At 40.9% G+C, this 18,268-nt stretch overlaps 1 protein-coding gene across 5 annotated transcripts in view; it reads right to left on the bottom strand.

Annotated features, from left to right (window-relative positions):
* DHX35 (DEAH-box helicase 35) overlaps window positions 1-13,568 on the bottom strand; it is a 75,981-nt gene extending 62,413 nt beyond the window's left edge. For 3 of the 5 annotated variants that reach the window (XR_011647331.1, XR_009183223.2, XM_058287086.2), the window contains exons 1-2: window positions 13,260-13,537; window positions 5,355-5,488 (exon numbers count right to left, since the gene is read on the bottom strand). Coding sequence is in view for 3 of the 5 variants with exons in the window: in XM_058287086.2 (XP_058143069.1) it covers window positions 5,355-5,488; window positions 13,260-13,299 (174 nt within the window). In the remaining 2 variants the exon portion in view is untranslated. Of the gene's footprint in view, window positions 1-5,354; window positions 5,489-13,259 lie in introns of all 5 variants that reach the window. The other 2 variants (XM_004482270.3, XM_058287087.1) reach the window with 2 other exon arrangements.
* Between the last annotated feature and the right edge of the window lie 4,700 nt (window positions 13,569-18,268).

The following is an 18,268-nucleotide window of genomic DNA, read 5'->3' as shown; positions in this document are numbered from 1 at the left end:
AATTAGGTAAGCCACAGGTCACAACATTTTCATCAACCAATCAATACATAACCTTGTTTTATGAACGTTTCTGTTTAAAGACACCTTATTTAATATTTCTTGTTGTTTAATTAACATTGAACTCATAGCCAAAAGCAATGTAACTCATGCCTGAACAAAGTTTATCTAACACACGAATTTTCTCCCTAAACATCACAGCCTTCTTGTGCTTAGGAGCACTAGGCAGCACTTCAGTATTATGCACTGGGCCATTTTTAACTGCAGAATCATGAACAAAAAACACAAAAATGTAAATATTATAGCACAAAATATACCACAAAACAAGACACTTGTTTACAGTGTGACAGCTACAACAAGCAAGGACAGAATTGCCTTGTTAGACCTCAGCAGGGAACATGGGCAAAAAGGGACTCAAATTTTTTGCAGCTCTGCACATGTCCATGAATGACCAGGAAAGAGCCCTGCGAATACTGATTTGGGGGTCAAAAATAAATTTTAGTGAATAGGTGAATTCATAAATATGGAATCCATGAATAACGAGGATTGATTATACCTGATTTGGGATTAAATATAAAACTGTCCAATTCTCCCACTCAAATAGTTACTCAGCTTAATTGAATCCATAGCAATAATAGTGAGAATCAGAGAAGCTAGGATGCTGCTAGTTTCTAACTTGATAAATAACATACTGACTGTGTGGGGCTTTTGAATTTGTCATTGAGGTCTAGATATTTTGTGCTCTCATCTTAATGTGTAAATCTCCTACAATATTTGTTAAAAATGAAGATTCTTTATCTGTACCCTCAGTTTCTGATTCAGCAGGATTGGGGGTGGAGGGGGAGGCACCAGGAATCTGAAGTTCTATAAGCACCCAAAGAAGAATGAGTTGCAGGTGATCTAATGACTATGTAGATGCTCTCCTCTTGGTTGCTTGGACTCTGTGTTTTATTTTATTTTATTTTGAGCAGAAGAGGAGGGGAAGATTTGAGGTTTTTGCAGCTATTCTGTAAATAGTAGAGCTACTGGATGGATGGACGGATGGATGGATGGATGGATGGATGGATGGATGGATGGATGGCTAAATGGTCAAAGAAAACTTCAGAAGGAAGGTGAACCTTGAATTGGCCCATGAAAGACAATATCAATATGAATAAACAGAGATATAAGCAAGGCATTCCAGGAAAGGGATATAAATAAGCAATAAACCTGCCAAAAATAAAGACATGAAACCACACACACACAAAAAAAAAAACAATAAAAGAAGATGGAAATAAGCAAACTATGCAAATTCTATTTGGGGGACTAGGAATATAAGCCCATGAAGAGCCCCAGGTTTGATTTAGAGTGATCTACAAGAAGTATAGAAGGGCTTTATTGTGAAAGTGAAAGGCCTGAATGAAGAGCTAAGGAGTCCAGACTTTACCTGAGAAGCAGTGTAGGCTACACGTGTTTGAAAAAATTAGGCAGCAGCATTATAAAACTGATATGAGCACAAAGAATGTGATGGCAATTATTTCAGACTTGATGTGCTAACTGCCCGAAAAAAGCATCTGCAAATGGAAAGAGAGGCAGATGTGTGACATCTGATAACATGAATACAGGAGATGAGAGAGTGACTAAAAGATTTCCAGCTTCAGGGACTGGGAGAATGACTGGCAGACAAAGGGAACTCAAGAAGGGAGCTAGTGAGGAGGACAGGACTGAGATTCTCCAAAGCTGAGTTTGCAGGAAGAAAAGGACAACTGTGCATAGCAGTGTGCAGGCCCAAAGAGAACCCCAGCCTAGGGAAAGCGGCTAAGAAGAAGGCTGCTTCATATTGGCATTGTGGGGAGAGAAGAGTTGTAGGAGAGGGAAGGGCCACAGAGAGTGAACCTTAAAGATTTACTGCTGCTTTAGTTTCAACTTCTTCCCAACATTTTTATTTTTAATTTTACTTTGAGGTTTTTCACTTTTATTTTTACTTTTAGTTTCAATGGGGGGGGAGGGTTAAAGGGGGTAGCTTATTATCCATTTAGTCTTTTAGATTTATCTTTAACATCTTATTAGAACTGCATTTAACCTTTGCTTTGCTTTTTATAAATGACTTGCATCCTCCTCATATCATTTTTATTTCACCAATGTATTTTAAATTTTGTCCCCCCTCCATTTGTCATCATTTCCTTTATTTTATAAGTACAATCAGAAGATAAAGTACAGTCAAGAAAAGACCAAAATTTCCAAACTCAGTACTTGAACATTTATTACATCAGGCATCTTATTAAATACTATACCTGCATTACCTCATTTGGCCTTCATAACAATCCTATGAGGCAGGCCCTACTATTAGTCCCATTCTATAGATATGAAAACTTGAGCTCCAAATAGTGATGCAAAGTCACAGAGCATGCAAGTGGTGAAACTTGGGTTTGAACCCTAAAGTCTAGCTTCAGAGCCCAGATGCTTCATCATAGCTTAACTGCATCTTTCCTTGGTAAGGAAACTACAGTGAACCTGTAGGGTAAAACTGGCAAGAGTCACACAAAATAGATGATGCCAGCAACTTGAAGAAATCCAGAGACTGTCCGTACATAAGTGACTGAAATGTTTAGGATCACATAAAACTCCAATCATAACAGCCTGGCTAAATTAAGAAGGCTATTGCTTCGTGGTTGAAAGGGAAAGTCTAAGCTCATGTAAAATACTAGAAGAAAAGTTTAATAATGTAACATGGGACTGTCTAGCATAGTGAAACCTCATGTGAAATATGAAAATGAGTAATACAGCATATATAAGACTGTTTTTCTTTGAAACTGATCAAATGTATGTTAATGCTATACGGCATTAATATCAGGCAAAAATACAGCCAAAGCAAATTATGGGTAGTAGTATATAGTAATATATTAATAATCTTCCAGTAAGGGTAAAAAAAAAAAAAAAAAAAGGAAATATACTGTGGGAAAGAAACTACACACAAGGTACTGTACTGCTTGACTCCATCTATACAAAATATAACTACAAATAAACTAGAGAGACAGAAACAGAATAGCAGCTATGTACAGCAGGGGAACCATAGACAGATTGAGAGGTGATAAGTTTTGTCTTTTTTTTGTTATTATTATTGGAAAAATTAAAAAGTTCTAATAAATGAACTGATAAATGCAAAATTATGTGCTTATAACAAACACCATCGATTGTATACTGTGGATGAATTGTATGTTATATTAATATGTATAAATAAAATTTATTTGTTTAAAAAAAAACAAGAATTATCAGCACAGTCTTGTAAAAAGGAGACTCCCTAAAATGAAGGACCTGGCAGTTTTCACCAGGAACTCTCAGAAGAGAGAGACAGAGAAAAGGGACACTGGTCCTGGTGACCACATCTGCTCAGGTCACACCAGAGGCATTCTGCAAGGGAAGGAGAGCTCATCAGCCTACATTAAAGGTTGTACAAAATAAATAGGCTTCAAGATATCTAAACCACCTTTAGCTCTGAGCCCACTTCCTGATTATAATTTGGCTTCCCATGTAAACTTGCTAATAGGTGAAACTATCACTCACTGTAAATAAACTTATCCTGAATTCTAGTTTACAGTTTGGTGTCTAGTGAGTTAAGCATGTGTTTATTTCCTAAGCAACGGCATTGTCAATAAAATGCCTGCTAGACAGCCAGTTGGACACTGGTATGGCTGGGTTTGATCTCAGCAGGTGGGTATAAGAGCCTGCTGAGATGGGAAGCAGATGTTGCTCAAGTGATAGAGCCACTACCTACCATATGGGAGGACCTGGGTTCGATCCCTGGGGCCTCTTGGTGAAAAAGAAAAGAAAGAGTGCCCAGGTGGCAAGCCAGTACCCACGCAAGTGCCCACATAGTGAGCCTGTGAGCATGAGTGCCCACATGTGCCCATGCGGGGATGCCGGCATGGTGATTCAGTGCCAGCACAAGTGAGTCATGCGGCAAGATGATGATGCAACAAGAGAGAGACAAGGAGAGAGTCAAGGTGAAGCTCAGTAGAAACTTGGCACTGAGGTAGCACAATTGACAGGGAACCTCTTGCCACATCAGGAGTCTCCAGGATCAAATCCCAGCGAATCCTAGAGGAGAGAAAATGAGAAAAGAAGACAACACAAATAGCAAAAACAGCAGGGCAGAAGGTGGGGAAGGGGGAGAAATAAATTAATAAATCTTTAAGGAAAAAAAGAGCCTGCTGATAAAAACAAGGAAAGCAAAAATCCCCAGATTGCAGGCAGAGCCCTTCAAAGGGGATAGAATTCTCATGGACAGTTTCATCAAAATTATAAGAAAGGAGATGTGGTTAGAAATGCAGACCTCTGGGCAGTCACTCAGAGTTATCAGTGAGCAGGGACACTCTCTTCCTCTATGTAGTTGGTACCGTTGATAGTGCATTCAAACCCAGATTTACACCTGACATGCCGTATAGACTAAGGCCAAAACAGTGTAGTGCTTCAGTGGACACTAAATCCTAATATATGTAGTATCTGGAGGGAAAAAGGGGTGCTTTTTTTTTTTAAAGCAGTTTTATTGATATATATTCATGTGCCATATAATCCATCTGGGATATACAATCAGTGGCTTCTGGTGTGGTCACAGAGTTGTGCATTCATCACCACCACAGTTGGTTTCAGAAAATTTTCATTACTCCAAAAAGAAAAACCCCATATCCCTTAGATTAGTATTATTGGAATAACGAAAATGCTCTGATGATGACTGGTATGATGAATGCATGTGTGATTGTACTGAATGCCACTGACTGGACACTTTGGATGGATGCTTTATTAATATGTATCAATAAAATTGATTTGTTTAAAAAAAAATCTAACGCCAGCAATGCACATGGTATTTGGTAACCATACCAAAATCTTGTCACCATCTTAGCAGGAGTTAGAGTACTAACTCACTTCTTCAACAGAAACAACTTCATATTACCAGTTAATCTTGTTTAAAGAATATGCCTTTAAAAAGAAAGTTAAAAGTGGGCATATTCAACAGGTATTCTGTTGAAGACAGGTACATAGAAGTTCACTGTGCTATTTTCTCCACTGAACTGAATGTCCAAAATAGTCCATATTGAAAGCAATGAAAGGAAAAAGAATATCATTCTATTTCTTCCAGTTTTTCAATATGTTAAGATCTAACTGAAAATTTAAAAAAAAAATAAAACCTTAAGAACTTTCAAGATTTATAAAGTTAGGTAGCACACACTTTAAAAAGCAATCCCCACAGTATAAGAGTATCTCTGAGTACACCGTGTTTTAAGAGTAAGAGAATCATTTTCCCTTCAATGCCAACTATAATAAAACTGCTGCAGATACAAGATTCAGGCCCACCAACTGAACATGTTTATTTAACGTACCTTGAAAACCGGCAGCTTCTGCCTCTGCTGCTCTATAGAAAGGGCAGCATAAGGATTGTAAACAACGGTTGTCACAGAGTTTTCAGCTAGACTTTGTCTCTCTTCAGAGATGCTGACACCTGGGCCCTCTGTACCTGTAGCAGAAATGTTTTTTCAGGTTCTCTGATGCAGTGAACAGAAAAATGTGTAAAAGTTACAAATTTTCAGACAAAAATACACAATGGAAGGAATGCATTTTATCTCAAACTACTGAAAGACGGTAAATATTAACTTCAGAAAGCATCTAGAAAAGCACCTGTCAGAATACAAAAATCTTCCTGAAAAGTTTCAGAAGTGAAAAAAAAAAAAAAGGTTTCAGGAGTGCCAAGAACAAATGAGAAGGCAATCCCACTGTATACTAGAGTACAGTATTTTCAGCCCTGTTACATATCAATATTAGTACTGAATTTTTAATAGAAGTAATAGAAACCTAATGGGAATTAGGTGAGGCAAAAAGGTGAATCCTGTTACTGAAGAAAGTCAGCAAGGGGGAGTGGAGTAGCTCAAATGGTTGAGTGCCTGCTTCCCGTACAAGGTCCCATGTTCGATCCCCAGTACCTCCTAAAAACAAACAAAGAAACAATAAAAACAACTCTCATTGGGTAGCAGATGTAGCTCAATGGTTCCCCTCCTGCTTTTCATGTCCAAGGTTCGGGGTTCAATCCCCAGGACCGCCTAAAAATTTGTGTTTTTTTTAAGATTATTTATTTATTTCTCTCCCCTTCCCCCCTGCCCCAGTTGTCTGTTTTCTGTGTCTATTTGCTGCGTCTTCTTTGTCCACTTCTGTTGTTTTCAGCAGCACGGGAATCTGTGCTTCTTTTTGTTGCGTCATCTTGCTGTTTCAGCTCTCCGTGTGTGCGGCACCATTCCTGGGCAGGCTACATTTTCTTTCGCACTGGGCGGCTCTCCTTACGGGGTGCACTCCTTGCGCGTGGGGCATCCCTATGCAGGGGACACCCCTGCGTGGCAGGGCACTCCTTGCACGCATCAGCACTGCGCATGGGCCAGCTCCACACAAGTCAAGGAGGCCCGGGGTTTGAACTGCGGACCTCCCATGTGGTAGATGGACGCCCTAACCACTGGCCCAAGTCCCCCGCCCCCTAAAAATTAATTAATTTAATTAAATGAATGGCAGCAAGGTTCAGGGAAAGAGGCACTAAAAAGCTGCTATTGCATTCTCCATCTGTCATCTCTGAACCTCTTAACAAATTGTTCCTTTCAGTCCTTTAGGTTGCCTTCTGCTACAAACACTGAAAACAGAGCTGCTGATAGTCCAGAGCTCAAACTCACAACTCCTCCACCAATCATTCACTCACTCACCCAACAAGTACTGATGGAGGGCCATCATTGTGCCAGGTACTGCCCTAAGTCTGCTCTAAGTGCCAGAAATACAAATTGTCTGCCTGTTTTATTCTTCCTCCCAATAAAACGTAACTTACAACTATGGAGAAAAATACACAGTAAAGGGGACCAGGAATCCCAGATGAATGTTTTGTGTTTTGGGGAGCAGGGAGCTCTCTTATATTGGATGGTGAAAGACTGACTTTTTCCTCCCAACTTAGGTCCAAGGCCTACCCCACTTCAATTGACCATGGCAAGGAGAGTGGGATGCAGTGAATGACTGCCCCATTTGAACCACTCACAGAGTTAGAGTGGTTCAACTAGAAGAGCTAGTCCCAGAAACCATAGTGTTAAGCAGATTCAACCACAGATATCCATCGCAGCCTCTCAGTAAGAACAATGAGAAACTGGTGAAGAATTGAGAAGTCATATCCCATAACGAAAACTGTAGAAGGCATGATAAACTTTTAGCCTGAAAAGGAAAAAGCCTTAGGAAGAACAGGGTTCTATTTTTATGATCAGCTTCCATAACTTTTTCATGTCAATTTGTTTGTATAGCCATAGCACGTAAGAAAATGACACAGGGATCAGAATTAAATTCAACATAAGGAAGATATTTCTAAAAGTTGGAGTTGTTCAGTACTAGAGTATGCTGCCTTGTGAGTCAATGAACACTCTCCATGGAACTGTGTTCAAACACATGTTGAACCCTCCTGGTCAGGGGTGCTACAGGGATTACCAAAGACTATGATCTCACAGGTCCTCTTAACCCAAGATTCTGTGACGCTATGAGAAAGTACAGGAGCTTTCCTAGACTGTTTCAACAAACTGAGAGTCTATGAACTCCCTCTCCAGAAAAATATACCAGAATATAATTTATGAGAATATAAAACACTGGGGACCCACAAACCCCCTAAAACTTAGCTTAAAATCACTGCTTTAGATCTCTTTATCCATTTATTTCCAGGAACACAGTTGCGTTCCATAGGTCCAAGACTGCCAAAAATCAGGTAAGTGGGGCACTGCTGTAGTGCTTTTGCCAAAATATTGACCTTCCTTTCAACAAGATAAAAGATAGAACTGGACCTGGAACAGAGCCTGTGCTCAAAAAAAGTAGGTTTCCTTTCCGTTCTTCCATTCTTATAGCTACATCTTATTAACTCCTTGTAATCTTTATCCAAGAAAATTATTGTAAAGACTACCTTATTTTCATCTGCTGTGTGTCCTGAATTCTCTTCAAAGTTTTCCATTATGCCCAGAGTATTTTCACATGGCTCCTGCAAGGTCTCCCTCCCACACCAGCATCTAATCCACCTAGTATCTTCTTCACTACTCCGTCCCTCCTTTGTCTCTAACCTATAGCCAAGTCCATCTCAGTATATTCTGTTATGAGATCTTTATAAGAACAGCTGCTGCCAATCAATATAGAGCACATCTCCTCCTCACAAAAGACTTCATTTAGCCAAACCAGAACATCAGGGCTGCTCTCCCTCTATACACACTCACAGCCAACATGGGCCGCGTATGATTGTCTATCCTTTGGACAGTGCCCTGTGCTTAAGCGAGTAGCTACTCTGTTGTTTTTGCAAACCACAAACTCCTTCATTTCTCCATTTATAAAGCAAGGCTGATAACAGCATCCCCAACCCAGCATTCCCTCTAACCCAGTTTTTCAAAATCTGAGTAATACTTTAATAATGAATTTTGAAGTCAATGTAGTGGGTCATGACTAGCATTTTTTCTTATAATAATAAACTAAAAATAAAATACAAAGTATTAGAGTGCATCCCAGAAAGCAATACTGTTTTTGTATAATATATTTTGTTGTGTGGCTCATAACACAGTATATTTCTTCACTGTGGGTTGGGTCAAAAAGCTTCAAACTGGTTGTGCTCACCAGGCACAAGGTCAGCAACCAATAAATATTCATTGAATGAAAGAATGAAAATGGCTAGGCCCTTCTGATCCAGCTGTGCTAGTAAATTAAATAAACTTTTTCCTGGAAATACCTCAAGCAGGTCAAACAAGGCACTGAAGACACATTCCTAAGGAAGAGATTACACACTGGTTAGCTTGAGGCTCCCAGATGTGCTGTCTCAAAAATGTTTGAATGAGTTCTTTAAAACCAACACATTAAATTTTCCACTCAAATCTAATTAGGCTTCTTTAAAAAAAAAAAAATCTGGTAATATAAAGTATAAACTATAATGTAAACTATAGCCCATGATTAGTAGCAATGCTTCAGTATGTGTTCAATTGTAACAAATGTACCACCCTAATGAAAGATGTTGTTAATGGGGGGAAGTGGGGTGGGGATTGGGGTATATGGGAATCCCCTATATTTTTTATGTAACATTTATGTAATCTAAAGCTTCTTTAGGGAAACGGACTTGGCCCAGTGGTTAGGGCGTTCGTCTACCACATGGGAGGTCGCGGTTCAAACCCCGGACCTCCTTGACCCGTGTGGAGCTGGCCCATGCACAGTGCTGATGCATGCAAGGAGTGTGCCCCGCAAGGAGAGCCACCCAGCGTGAAAGAAAGTGCAGCCTGCCCAAGAATGGCACTGCACACACGGAGAGCTGACACAACAAGATGACTCAACCAAAAGAAACACAGATTCCCGTGCCGCTGACAACAACAGAAGCAGACAAAGAAGAACATGCAGCAAATAGACACAGAGAGGGAAACGGACTTTGGCCCAGTGGTTAGGGCGTCCGTCTACCACATGGGAGGCCCGCGGTTCAAACCCCGGGCCTCCCTGACCCGTGTGGAGCTGGCCATGCGCAGTGCTGATGCGCGCAAGGAGTGCCGTGCCACGCAAGGGTGTCCCCCGCGTGGGGGAGCCCCATGCGCAGTGCTGATGCGCGCAAGGAGTGCCGTGCCACGCAAGGGTGTCCCCCGCGTGGGGGAGCCCCACGCGCAAGGAGTGCGCCCGTGAGGAAAGCCGCCCAGCGTGAAAGAAAGTGCAGCCTGCTGAGGAATGGCGCCGCCCACACTTCCCGTGCCGCTGAGGACAACAGAAGCGGACAAAGAAACAAGACGCAGCAAATAGACACCAAGAACAGACAACCAGGGGAGGGGGGGATATTAAATAAATAAAAAAAATAAAATAAAATCTTAAAAAAAAAAAAAAATTAGACACAGAGAACAGACAATGGGGCGAGGGGGGAAATAAATAAATAAATCTTTTTTTAAAAAAGCTTTAAAAATAAAAAACATATATATTAAAATATATGGCAACACTAACCCCATACAACAATAACTAGGTGGAACTATCTACACTTCCTGCTGTAGATAGCACATGAATGCTCCAGTGTGCATCTACACTGTATATATATATATCTAGCTAGTTCATGCACACTCTAGTTTGCCACAGTCCCTACAACTCCCTATTTACTGCCCAGCAGCTGTACTCATTTAGATTACATCAAAAGCTCCTGTAGCTATCTGAGCTCATGACTCCTGGCCTACAGGATATGCTCATAATCCCAACATCGAGCATTATATCCCATCTCAACCACCTCCCTGGCCATCATCCACATCTTATTTCATATGTTGCTCTTCAGCTTCCTCATCTGTAAAATGAGAGTATTGTCTCCAACACAGGATACTGTGACAATTTAATAAGATATAAATGAAATTGACTAGCACAAAGAGTTCACTAAGTGCATACTACATCTATTCCCATGTTAGTTAACGATATCACAGTTTACCTAGACCAAACTTTAATGCATGCTGTAATCACCTCAGTATCTTTAAAAAATACGATGCCTCCAAAAAGACAGAAAGCAGACTGACAGCTGCCAAAGGCTGGGATAATTGCCAAGGTAGGGGTAGAGGAGGGGTAATAGAAAGTGAGTACTTAAAGGAGTTTTGTTTTGGAGTAATAAAAATGTTTTACAATTTGATATAAGTGGTGGTTGCACATTGTGAATTATTGAATGCCACTGAAATGTATACTTTATGTGAATTCCTACCTCAACAACAACAAAAATGCCTGGCTCCCAGCCTCCACACTTCAGATCTAATTAGTATGGATGTGACTGGACACAAGCATTTTTTATGAGCTCACCAGATGATTCAATTATACAACAAAATTGAGAATCACTTACCTTAACAGTCACCCAACCCAGAAATCTGAGTTATTCCTGATTTCACCTTCTCTCACATCTGCCTTCAAAATGTCTCTCCCCAATAAGCCCCCATCTCTCAGCTCCCAGGCCAGAAGTAAGGCTTTCAATATCACACCTTGATTTCATTAGTATCCTCTTTTCTCTTTTGAGGTACCGGGGGCCAGAGATTGAACTCTAGACTTCATATGTGGGAAGCCAATGCTCAACCACTGAGCCTCATCGGCTTCCCTGAGTTGGTTTTTTTTGTTTGTTTTGCTTGTTTGCTTTTGTTTTTTTCAGGAGGTACCAAGAATGGAACCCAGGACCTCCTATGTGGGAAGTGAGCACTCAACCTCTTGAGGCACATCTGCTCCCAGGATCTCCTCTTAAAGGTGTCCCTTTCTCTAACCTTTTCCCCCATCTATTTTCCATACCACTGCCACAGTTATCTTTTTAAAATAAATGTGATCAAGTCATTCCCCTGCTTAAAAGCTGTAAAGACCAAATTCCTTAACTTACTATAGAGAACTTTTACAACTAGATCCCTACCTACCTTTCTAACTACATCTCCTGCCATGCCCCAAATTACCCCCTACACTTAACATCATCAGCCTACTCAATTATTTTGGTTTTGGAAGCATTCCTAAGGCACACATCCCACTATGACTTTGTTCATGCCCCATTCCACCACCTTTCTGCCTTACAAAACTTGATTCGTGCTTCAATGTTCAGCTCAAAAATACCATCAGCTTTACAAAATATTTCTTACCCATATACTCAATCTTTCCCCCTTCTTTACTTTTACATAATTTTAATAATTTTCCCCTCCTTTTTCCATACCTCCATAAAATTTTAATAGCTATCACATACTTAATGCTAAGTCTTATGTGTATTCTCCTCATTTAATCCTCACAACAATCCTTTAGGTAGGTAATATGCCCAATTTATAGATGGGGTAACTAAGGTTTTGAGCACTTAAGCAACTCTGCCAAGGGTACACAGAGTTAGTAAGTGGTAGGCACAAGGGTCTGACTCTAGAGCCTGTCTTCTTTACCACTACCTTATTTTACAATCTGCCTCACTTTACAATCTATTTGAAAGTACATCCAATTTCTTATTACTATTACAAGTGAGCAAGCATCTTGAGGCCAAAGGCCTGGTCGTCTACGGTCTCCTGATCACAGGTCTTCAATAAGTATAACATCAACGAATGAACTAATAAATGGAATAGGCTTAGGGTAATTCCACGCTCTTTAACCAAAACAGTACCCTAGTCTGATTTTTAACAATTTATTCAGCATTTATTATACTTGACACTTTGACCTATTACCATAGCCTTAACTAAATAGAGAGTGTCTCATTATTTAATGGTATCTTAGTTTGGGTTGCAAACCAAGCCATAAAACTATGCCTTGAAATGCTGAATCATAAAACTGTTAATAAGTGACAAACTATAGATTTTAAAAAAGAATTAAGCATCTCCCTTACTTGAGTTTATCTCCCACATTACATATATACATGGTCAGAATTTCAGTGAACCACTCTAAAATACCTTTTAGAAGATTTCCTTATATCACCGCTCTATCTCATTTCATTTTTGCTACAATTTACTTTGCAAAGTAGCAAGTGGTGGGGGGAAAAAACAACCTGGTAACTGTTAAGAAACCTGAAACTTTATTTTCACCATGAGAAACAGATGGAAGGAGAGAAGTAATGCGTCTAGCAGGGTCTGGCATGTACACATTCAATGAAAACTTAATGAACAAATGCCAAAACAAAACCGGCAAAGCACATTGTGATTGAGATTCGTGTTGTCCTGCAGGAGAGGAAGTGGGTGATAAACAATGTAAGAAAGATCTTCACTTTCTGGTGGGCAGACTTGGGGTGGAAAAGAATTACCCTAAAACAAAATAAACTTTTCCTTTTTGCGAGCACTTACTTGACATCACACAAGGCTTTATGTCCGTTACTCAGCTCACCAAATAGCTGTTATTATTCACGGATAAGGAGGCTAAGGCTCAGAGGGGTTAAGTGACTTGCCCAAGGTCACTGTGCTACTATTAGGCAGAGTCGCAAACTCCAACCCAAGCAGTCAGATTCCACTGCTTGAGCTCCTCAGCCCCGACCAGCACCCCCCGTCCAGCCCCAGCGTGGGCCCAGGGCAGTAACAGGGCACGGGGACGCTTTAACACACACAAATATTTCCCCATCTCGCTTAGTGGGCAAAACAGACATCACCGAGGAAGAAAACGAGGCCCCGGGAGGCTGAGTGACTCCAATAAGGTCACACAGAGTTTCCGCCCAGGAACGACGTCAGGCCTGCGAGCAGGTCCGCCAGCTCCAGGGCGCCGGCCGCGGGCCAAAACCAACGTCAAGCTGCCGCACCTGCCCAGCGTGCCGCCAAGGGCCTTACCCGGTCGCCAGAACCTCACCGGTCCCACGGGCGCAGCCATGCTGAGGCGAGAGGTCACCGGGAAGGCTCCACCTCTCCGTCGCGCGGGAACCCCAGAAGGGCGGGGGGGCGTGGCCCGCGCGGAGCCTCGGCCTCCGCGAATCGGACCGCGTTACGGCCACGCCCCCCGTGGCACCGCCCCCTCTGAGCCACGTGACTGTGGGACGGTCGCTATAGATGCTTCCAGTCACTCACCCCTTCAATCTCTGACCACCCCTGGAATGAGGGGGTCGGCTTCTGCCAAGCTCCCCGGCCGCGGCCTCCCTTCCACGTGACCTACAACACATCCGTTAAGGCCCCGCCTCAGACCCACGTGACCCCGCCCGCCATATTGGAAGGCGAGCGCTTCGCCGCTTTTCGTTTCAGCGTGGGGGTTTGCGTCTGCCAAGTGACTTTCTCGGGAGATTCGCGTGTTCTGATCGGTAACCGCACACTTTACTGAGGAAGTACGGACTTAAAGAGAGAGCCGCTGGCACAAGGATATTAACGCCTTGCAAACGAGTGGGCTCTGAGGCAGTACTTCCCGGATTAACTGCTAAATTTTCATTATGGTACAGACGATTCTAGCTTTGCCACTTCGCTTTTAGTCTCTTCCTTACTTTCAAGTTTGAAGGATAATAATAGTAACACTTGGGTCTGAAGGGGGAGATACGGTGAGTAGTAAATGAAAAACGCTCAATAAATAGTAGCATTTATTATCCCAATGAGTAAAAGTGAAGTGCTATGGAAGTCGTCAGAGGGCCTTGAGGGAATTGCCGTCTGTATTCCAAGCCGGTTGGAAAGACCATAGCACCTACCTGTGTTCCGAAGACATCACACTTGACTAGGATTAACTGACCACGCCAGGACATGACAGGTGCTAATCCTAATCTTAAACTTGGAAGAAGACGTATTTCCGCTGAACGTAAAACACAGTGTAAATCGGAACTGCCCAAAAATGGGAAAGACGGTCAGCGGACTAGTAATGAGGTCCCCATTTCTGGAAGTGCTCAGTTAGAATCAAAGGATTCCAATAACTTAAAATGGGGTGGCTGTCCAGATTCCTACAGTGAATATGCCTTATTTTTGTAACTTGGGGGAAAACAAGAGCTAAAAAATTAGAAACTTACCCATGTATCTTTTTAAAAACAAAGATAATAAAAGAAAAAATTAGAATCTTGTGGAGAGTTGGATTATATCACCTTTAAAGTCCCTTTCAACTATAAATTCTTGTAATCACTTAGACCACCCCTCCCCTTTAACCTTACAGATAAGTATTCATAATTAAGCACTTTATATGCAAAGCAAGCTTTTGATGGATAAACAGGTTGTAATCTGACTAAATTCTTACCGAGGTCCCAGACAGGAAATACTAAAAAGTACAGATGATAGATTTGAGTAGTCTGCAGAATGGATGAGTTGGTTTTCAGCTGGGGAAACCAGGGGAGACTTACTGCAAAGATGGTCATTAAGCAGAACCTTTTGGAGAAATGGGATAAAAGCATTGGTAGGAGGATTCCCAGGGTAGGTAGAGCCAGAAATAGTTCTGTTTATCTGGGAGTATGAAAGGGAGTAGTAGGAAGTAAATTGGAAAAGCAATTTGGGCCCTGACTCTGGAGGCCTTGAATTTTAAGAATTAAGGTTTGGAATGCAGAGCTCTCCAGTGAAAGAAAAAGAAAAAAAAAAAAAGATGGGTTGGAAGAAGAAACTAGAAATGGATAGATTCTTCAGGAGGCAAGAGCACTAACCCAGTGTTTCCTCAAATATGACTGGTCGTATGAATCAAATGTTTGCTAAAAATACAGATTTCAAGCTCCAGTCCAATCCTGAACCAGAATCTCAGGGGCATGGCCTAAGAACCTGCATTTTTAAGAAACTACACAGATAATTCTTAGGATCAACAAACTTGGGAAAGAGTCTGCTAATCCAAAGAAGAACTAATAAGAGTTAATGAGCTCAAGTGGAAGAAATAGCCTATAGGTAGAGAACTAATTGGAAGAAAGTGAGAGAGAGGTTTCAGAATCTATACATTTTTAGAGCTGTGAAGAAAATTCTGCATTCTTTGAGGGAAATGGTATAGTTATGGAAAAAACAAGGGCTTTGGAACCAGATAAGCATGACTTGGAATCCTAGTTCTGCCATTTCCTAGCTCCTCTCATTCAATCTTAGTTTCAAAAGGTGATATACAAAGGCTGTATTACATGAGATGACACATGTAAAGTATCTAAAACAGCGCAAGACCTATCAGGTATTTAGTCTATGTAAGCTCTTTTGTTACCTTAACTCAAATTCATTAAAAAAAAAAAAAAAGAATTTACATGCACACATTCATTTCCCAAATAGCTCCTTTGATTTATTTCCATAAAAATGAGAATAGGGTTCAATTACTATCCTGCTGCCTAGCATTTGCCTTCTGTTGCAACCCAACTCCTGAAATTGCACAGGTTGCGGCAGCTGCAAGACCAAAGTACACACTTGGCACTGAGTCAGACGTAAGCTTTATTGGACTTAAGGACAGGAGAGAGTTTGTGGCAGTGGTCCAAAGAATGAAGGTAGCGCTCTGCAGAGTTGTAGGAAAATGAGGGGCAATATAAAGGGTCTCAGAACAAAGACATTTCATAACAGAGTTTCTGCTAGAGTCACATGGAGCACATAGATGGAGTCTGGTAATGTTATTGTAAGGAGGAAGTACATAGCTTGGAGAAAAAGTCTTTGATACCATCTGTATATTCTTTTCCTTGGAGGAGGCTTGTTACCTTTTAACTAATGTCCTGGTCCAACAGGCACCTGTCTCCTATAGGCTTTGTTTTCTTTAAGGAGGATGGGGGGCTCCCATACCTTACATCCTTTAAAAAATAGCCTCATCTTTAAAGGGCCAGCTCTAAGAAGACTTTTCTAAATTCACTAACAGACTTAAGCATTCCCCCTTTGTAGACTCAGATCCTGTGTGCTCAACTTTGTGAATACAATTATTTAGCTGTGCTGTAGTCAGTCTGCCTCTACTATTGTAGTGGGAGCTGCTTATATGAAGGACCATGTCACATTCATATTCATAGCCCAATAACAAAGTGTTTATTGAGTGATGGATATGTGAACACCATGCTTTATACTTAAGTTTTAGTTCTTTATGACTTTGAGTCTTCCTTGTTTTATCTTTGTCTTATTTTCACTAAAGTCCCAAGCATAGAAAACAAAGTTTATACAAGAATACAAGGGAAAATGAAATAAATGCCACTTTTGGGGGTTATTTTTATACTTCATTAATTACTTGTGACTTACATGAAGAAATCCTCTTTTTTTCAAAGAGAATAGTAGATTGGGCATGCCCAAATTATTGGATCATGCTCTTAAAGCTGGAGATCTTAGTCAACATCTAGCCTGAATTCGTATTTTATAAATGAGAAAATTGAGGCCCATGGAGGTTAAAATTACTTGGTCAGATTCAGTGAGCTAATTTAGTAACAGCTGAAACCAAATTCAGGTGTTCTGATTCCCAAGCCAGTGCTTTTTCAGCCATGTGAGCCATTTAAAACTATTAGCGCTAAACTCTCTTAGATGCACATTAGCTCATTTACCTCAGAAAGTTTTAAAGCCCAACTGTTGCTTTGGGCTCTGCTTACAGAGACTTCTATTAGAGAAAACACCTAAGTAATATAACCTAGATATCGATGGCATGGTTTTATTGTCACAAATCAGAAATGGTCTCAATAAACTTTTGCTCGTCCTAATTTCCTGTTTTCAGAAAGAATGGCCTAAAATAACTATTCTAAAATTATAATCATTATTCCTTGAAATGGCATCCAGAATTTATTTAGTTCATTGCCAAAATTCCACAAAAGTTTGATCATTTTTTTAGAGGTATATTTTGCAATTTCTGAATGATAGGGTTTTCCAGAGATATATTGTTCCTCAAAATCATGTTTGATGGGTATATTAGTTTTTCTGTGCCTATGGTCAGTAACTGGTACATTTTGCTTTGAAATATTTCCGGACTAACTATCTTAGCCATGTTTTAGGAGGAATGGGGCTTAGAGGTTTTCATCTTTGTATCAGTTAAGACTTTTTGGTATACAAGTGATAGAAAGCCCAGTCCAAACTTAAGCAAAAAGGGCTGACAAACTAAAAGGCCAAGAGTAGCTCTGACTTGAGGCACAGCTGCGTCAAGACACACATGATATAATCAGGATTCCTGTCTCATCATATTGGTCTGCCTGAGTTCATTGTCACAGCTGCAGTCACCGCATCCTCTCAAACATCAAACCTCTTTCCCCAAATCCCTGGCAATGGTATCTCTCACTGGCCATGTAACCATCCCTGAATCAATCACTAAGGTCAGTGAATCTGATGTATGTACTGGCTTAGGCCTATCACATGCTCTACCCCCAAAGTCAGGGATGGAGTCAGCTCTATCAGATCCACATGGACTAAGAGATGAGAGCATATTGGTTCCTCAGAGGGAAATCTGTGTGATGATATGAGAAGGGTGAATTTAATGAATGCACCAGAAACAACATATCCATTACAACCCAGCATGTATTTATGTGCTAGAACTTCCTAAGAAAAATCCTGACTTTGCCCTAGGGTCTTCTCTAGCAAGCCAGATGAAAGAGAACTATCCCCAGGACTAAAAAGGGGTAGAATCACTTTTACGGAATTGCACTATGGTGGGATTTTTCACTGAAAGGATAAAATGCAACTTGTTGTAACGTAAACCTGTCTGGTCGGTTGGCTTCACACACAAATGATCAAGTACATCCACATTATTAGCACAGGCAAAAAAAACATTTGCTTAGCTTTAAGGATATGGTTTTAAGAGTATAGGCAGAGAAGTGGGGGAGACCCACTCAAAAAGATATTCTGCAACGAGAGGAACCTCTATCATGTTGGACTGAAGAACATGCAAGACTGGAGTTGGAGGAGTTGGGAAAGGCCTCCATAGGTCTATGAGGTGCTTCCTAGACAGGATGACTACATGCTTTACTGTTCAAATG

The sequence above is a fragment of the Dasypus novemcinctus genome, chromosome 24, assembly GCF_030445035.2.
Source record: "Dasypus novemcinctus isolate mDasNov1 chromosome 24, mDasNov1.1.hap2, whole genome shotgun sequence".
NCBI classification, from domain to species: Eukaryota; Metazoa; Chordata; class Mammalia; order Cingulata; family Dasypodidae; genus Dasypus; species Dasypus novemcinctus.
The sequence above is the reverse complement of the archived record's forward strand: the minus strand, read 5'-3'. Positions and strand labels throughout refer to the sequence as shown.